We start from the raw sequence: 2,830 nt of genomic DNA on the forward strand, positions 1-2,830 counted from the left end.
CTGGATGAGCTTAAGGCCGCTATCGAAGCATCCTGGGCCTCCATAACACCTCAGCAGTGCCACAGGCTGATTGCCTCCATGCCACGACGCATTGAAGCAGTCATTCATGCAAAAGGATTCCCGACCAAGTATTGAGTGCATAACTGAACATGATTATTTGAAGGTTGGCGTTTTTTGTATTAAAAACACTTGTCTTTCATTGGTGGGATGAAATATGCTAATTTTTTGGGACAGGCATTTTGGGTTTTCATGAGCTGTATGCCATAATCATCAGTATTAAAACAATTAAAGACCTGAAATATTTCAGTTGGTGTGCAATGAATCTGAAATATATGAAAGTTTAATTTTTATCATTACATTATGGAAAATAATGACCTTTATCACAATATGCTAATTTTTTGAGAAGGACCTGTACTTTTGATACTTCAGTCATTTCGGGTAACGCATATCATTAACAGGAAGATGGTAGAAAGTAACTAAACTATTGAACTCTTGTCTAAATGATACGCGGTTGGAGGGAACTACTTTTTCTTCCACCTGAGTAAATGCGTAATGCGTTTAAACCGAGCCGCACGCTACTCATTCTCTCAACAGCGGTGGAGCTGAACAGAGTCATTGTGTGGAACTATTTCATCTCCGGAAACAGCCAAACGGTTTGTGAGGTTTCTGTAAAGTACACAACAAATCTTGTAAAACACTTCTGGTTAAATCACAACACATGAGGTGGACAGAGGAGGAGAGCAAAGAGTCACGTGCTGCTTCTCTGGAGGAGTCCCTCAGGGCTGCAGGACTATCCAGATACAGGGGGAGGAAATGTGGAGCTTCAAGTTGTGCTAAGAACTACTGCAGTTGGAGTTCCATCCATCCATCCATTATCTTTTTCCTGCTTCTTCCATTTTGGGTCACGGGGGTCGCCCGTGCCCATGTCCAGCAGTCACAGTACGAAATAATTAACAAAATAAATTAATGCTTCAACAAATAGTTGCACAAATTCAAATTAAGTAAGAATACTATGAGTATCACTGAGATAATCTCACATGGGCAAAAAAGCCTAGATTTATTCAGGTAAGGTTTCCTAAATAATATTGATAATTTAAAGTGGATTACATGGAGAAGGTGTCATCAAATTATACAGAGCAACGGTGATAAAACATTGATGAACTCTGAAAAATAAATACTACAAAATGTGGATAAAATATATCTTAAACATATCTCTTATTATTTAATATATATTTAATAATTTATTTTAATAGTTTTATGATTTTCCTTATTTTTATTGTTTGAAAAACTCTTTTCGCCAGTGGTGTAGTCTACATTTTTGTAGTGAGTATACTGCGGTCAAGTTAGTTTTACGTTGGACACCACAGAATCCACGGAGTGCGAATGTCCAACGTAAAACTAACTTTACTGCGATCGGTCTGTATACTGTGCTTAGAAACCAAAGTACACTGGTTAGTACAATGTAATTGTACATTTATTTTGATTTTTAAGCGTATTGAACATTTCCAAATTTCTCTGATGCTTATATTTGAATCAATGAACAACAAACTTTGTACAAAAATTTGTTTTGTATTAAAAACAGAGTTTAATAAACAGTATCAAAGCAAAACATGTTCAAGTATTAAGTAGTAAGTACAGAATTATACAATAATTTGTCAGATAAGCAAATGTAATAAACAAGCGCTGCATACTGACAGATTGTTACAGAAGCATTTAACAGTTATTTAATGTATCAATGACACATGCCTAATGACATGTCATGTATGAGTATCACCACTGCTTTTCACGTATTTTGTATGTCTGTTATTTTATTTATCTGTAAAAAAAAAAATCTGTATGCCTTTTTTCAACCGTCTATTGTTGTCGCTGTTGTCCATTGTTGTCATCTTTCTTTGTTGAAATCAGGTCTCTCTTGTAAATGAGTCCTCCAGGCTCAATGGGATTTACCTGTCTAAATAAAGGCTGAATGAAAAATTTCATTTTGTTTTATAAGCTCAGACTAAATGAGGACACTACCTCAACATACTCCTGAGTTTAAAATAAATTACTTTGATGTCTTGCATTCCTTATGTAGCTTTTATTTGAATACACTGCTTTTTTTTAGGTTTACATGACACATGAGGTGTATTTGCACAAAGTATCAGTATCGTAATCGATGCCGCCCATACTTGCATGCATTTTTATCCGGTATCGTATCGGACCAGAAAATCCGGGTATCGAACAGCAAGTCAGGTTCACTTCCTGTATAAAATCTCGAACTTTCTCGCGAGATCTCGGACGACGTTTCGACTTTAGCTCGTGCCCTACAACTGGTTAATAATCGATGTAGCTGAGCCTTTTACATTAAAAACAGCTAGCTGCCCTAAATAAACGAGCTAGCCTGGTTGAAGCTAATGATTTCTTTTGTGTGTTCAGTCTTTCCACCATCTAAACAAATCAGAGGAAAAATATCTAATTGTTGTTCATGTCGTCCGACACTGGTGCTTCTTCCTGCACTGACTCAACGCAGGTAAAGTGCCTTCACTTACGTTTTACTTGGCGTTAAACGAGGAGGCTGCTGTGGTCGTTGTCTGGTGTTTACCTTATATCTAACGGCGCAATGGCGCCCCCTGCTGGCCAGTTTGCAGATGACAGCTGGAGGCCGTTTTACGTGACGGGGGATCTGTTCTCCTGCCCCGCGGATGATGCCCTGGCCCACTGCATTAGTGAGGACTGCCGCATGGGGGCAGGCATAGCTGTCATGTTCAAGCAGAGGTTTGGAGGGGTGTCAGAGCTGAAGGAGCAGAGTGAGTCAGTCTGATTCATTCATATATATATATATATATATATA

At 38.1% G+C, this 2,830-nt stretch overlaps 1 protein-coding gene across 1 annotated transcript; it reads left to right on the plus strand.

The window, feature by feature from the left end:
- Positions 1 to 2,357: 2,357 nt before the first annotated feature.
- LOC119429772 (ADP-ribose glycohydrolase OARD1) lies at positions 2,358 to 2,786 on the plus strand (the record flags this gene model as incomplete). The annotated part of the gene is given in 2 exon segments (XM_037697333.1): positions 2,358 to 2,509; positions 2,621 to 2,786. Coding segments are annotated over 2 exon segments (211 nt in total), but the record flags the coding sequence as incomplete, so codon positions are not given.
- Between the last annotated feature and the right edge of the window lie 44 nt (positions 2,787 to 2,830).

This window comes from Nematolebias whitei, unplaced genomic scaffold (assembly GCF_014905685.2).
Source record: "Nematolebias whitei isolate Nwh7 unplaced genomic scaffold, NemWhi1 Nwh_scaf_7387, whole genome shotgun sequence".
Classification (NCBI taxonomy): domain Eukaryota; kingdom Metazoa; phylum Chordata; class Actinopteri; order Cyprinodontiformes; family Rivulidae; genus Nematolebias; species Nematolebias whitei.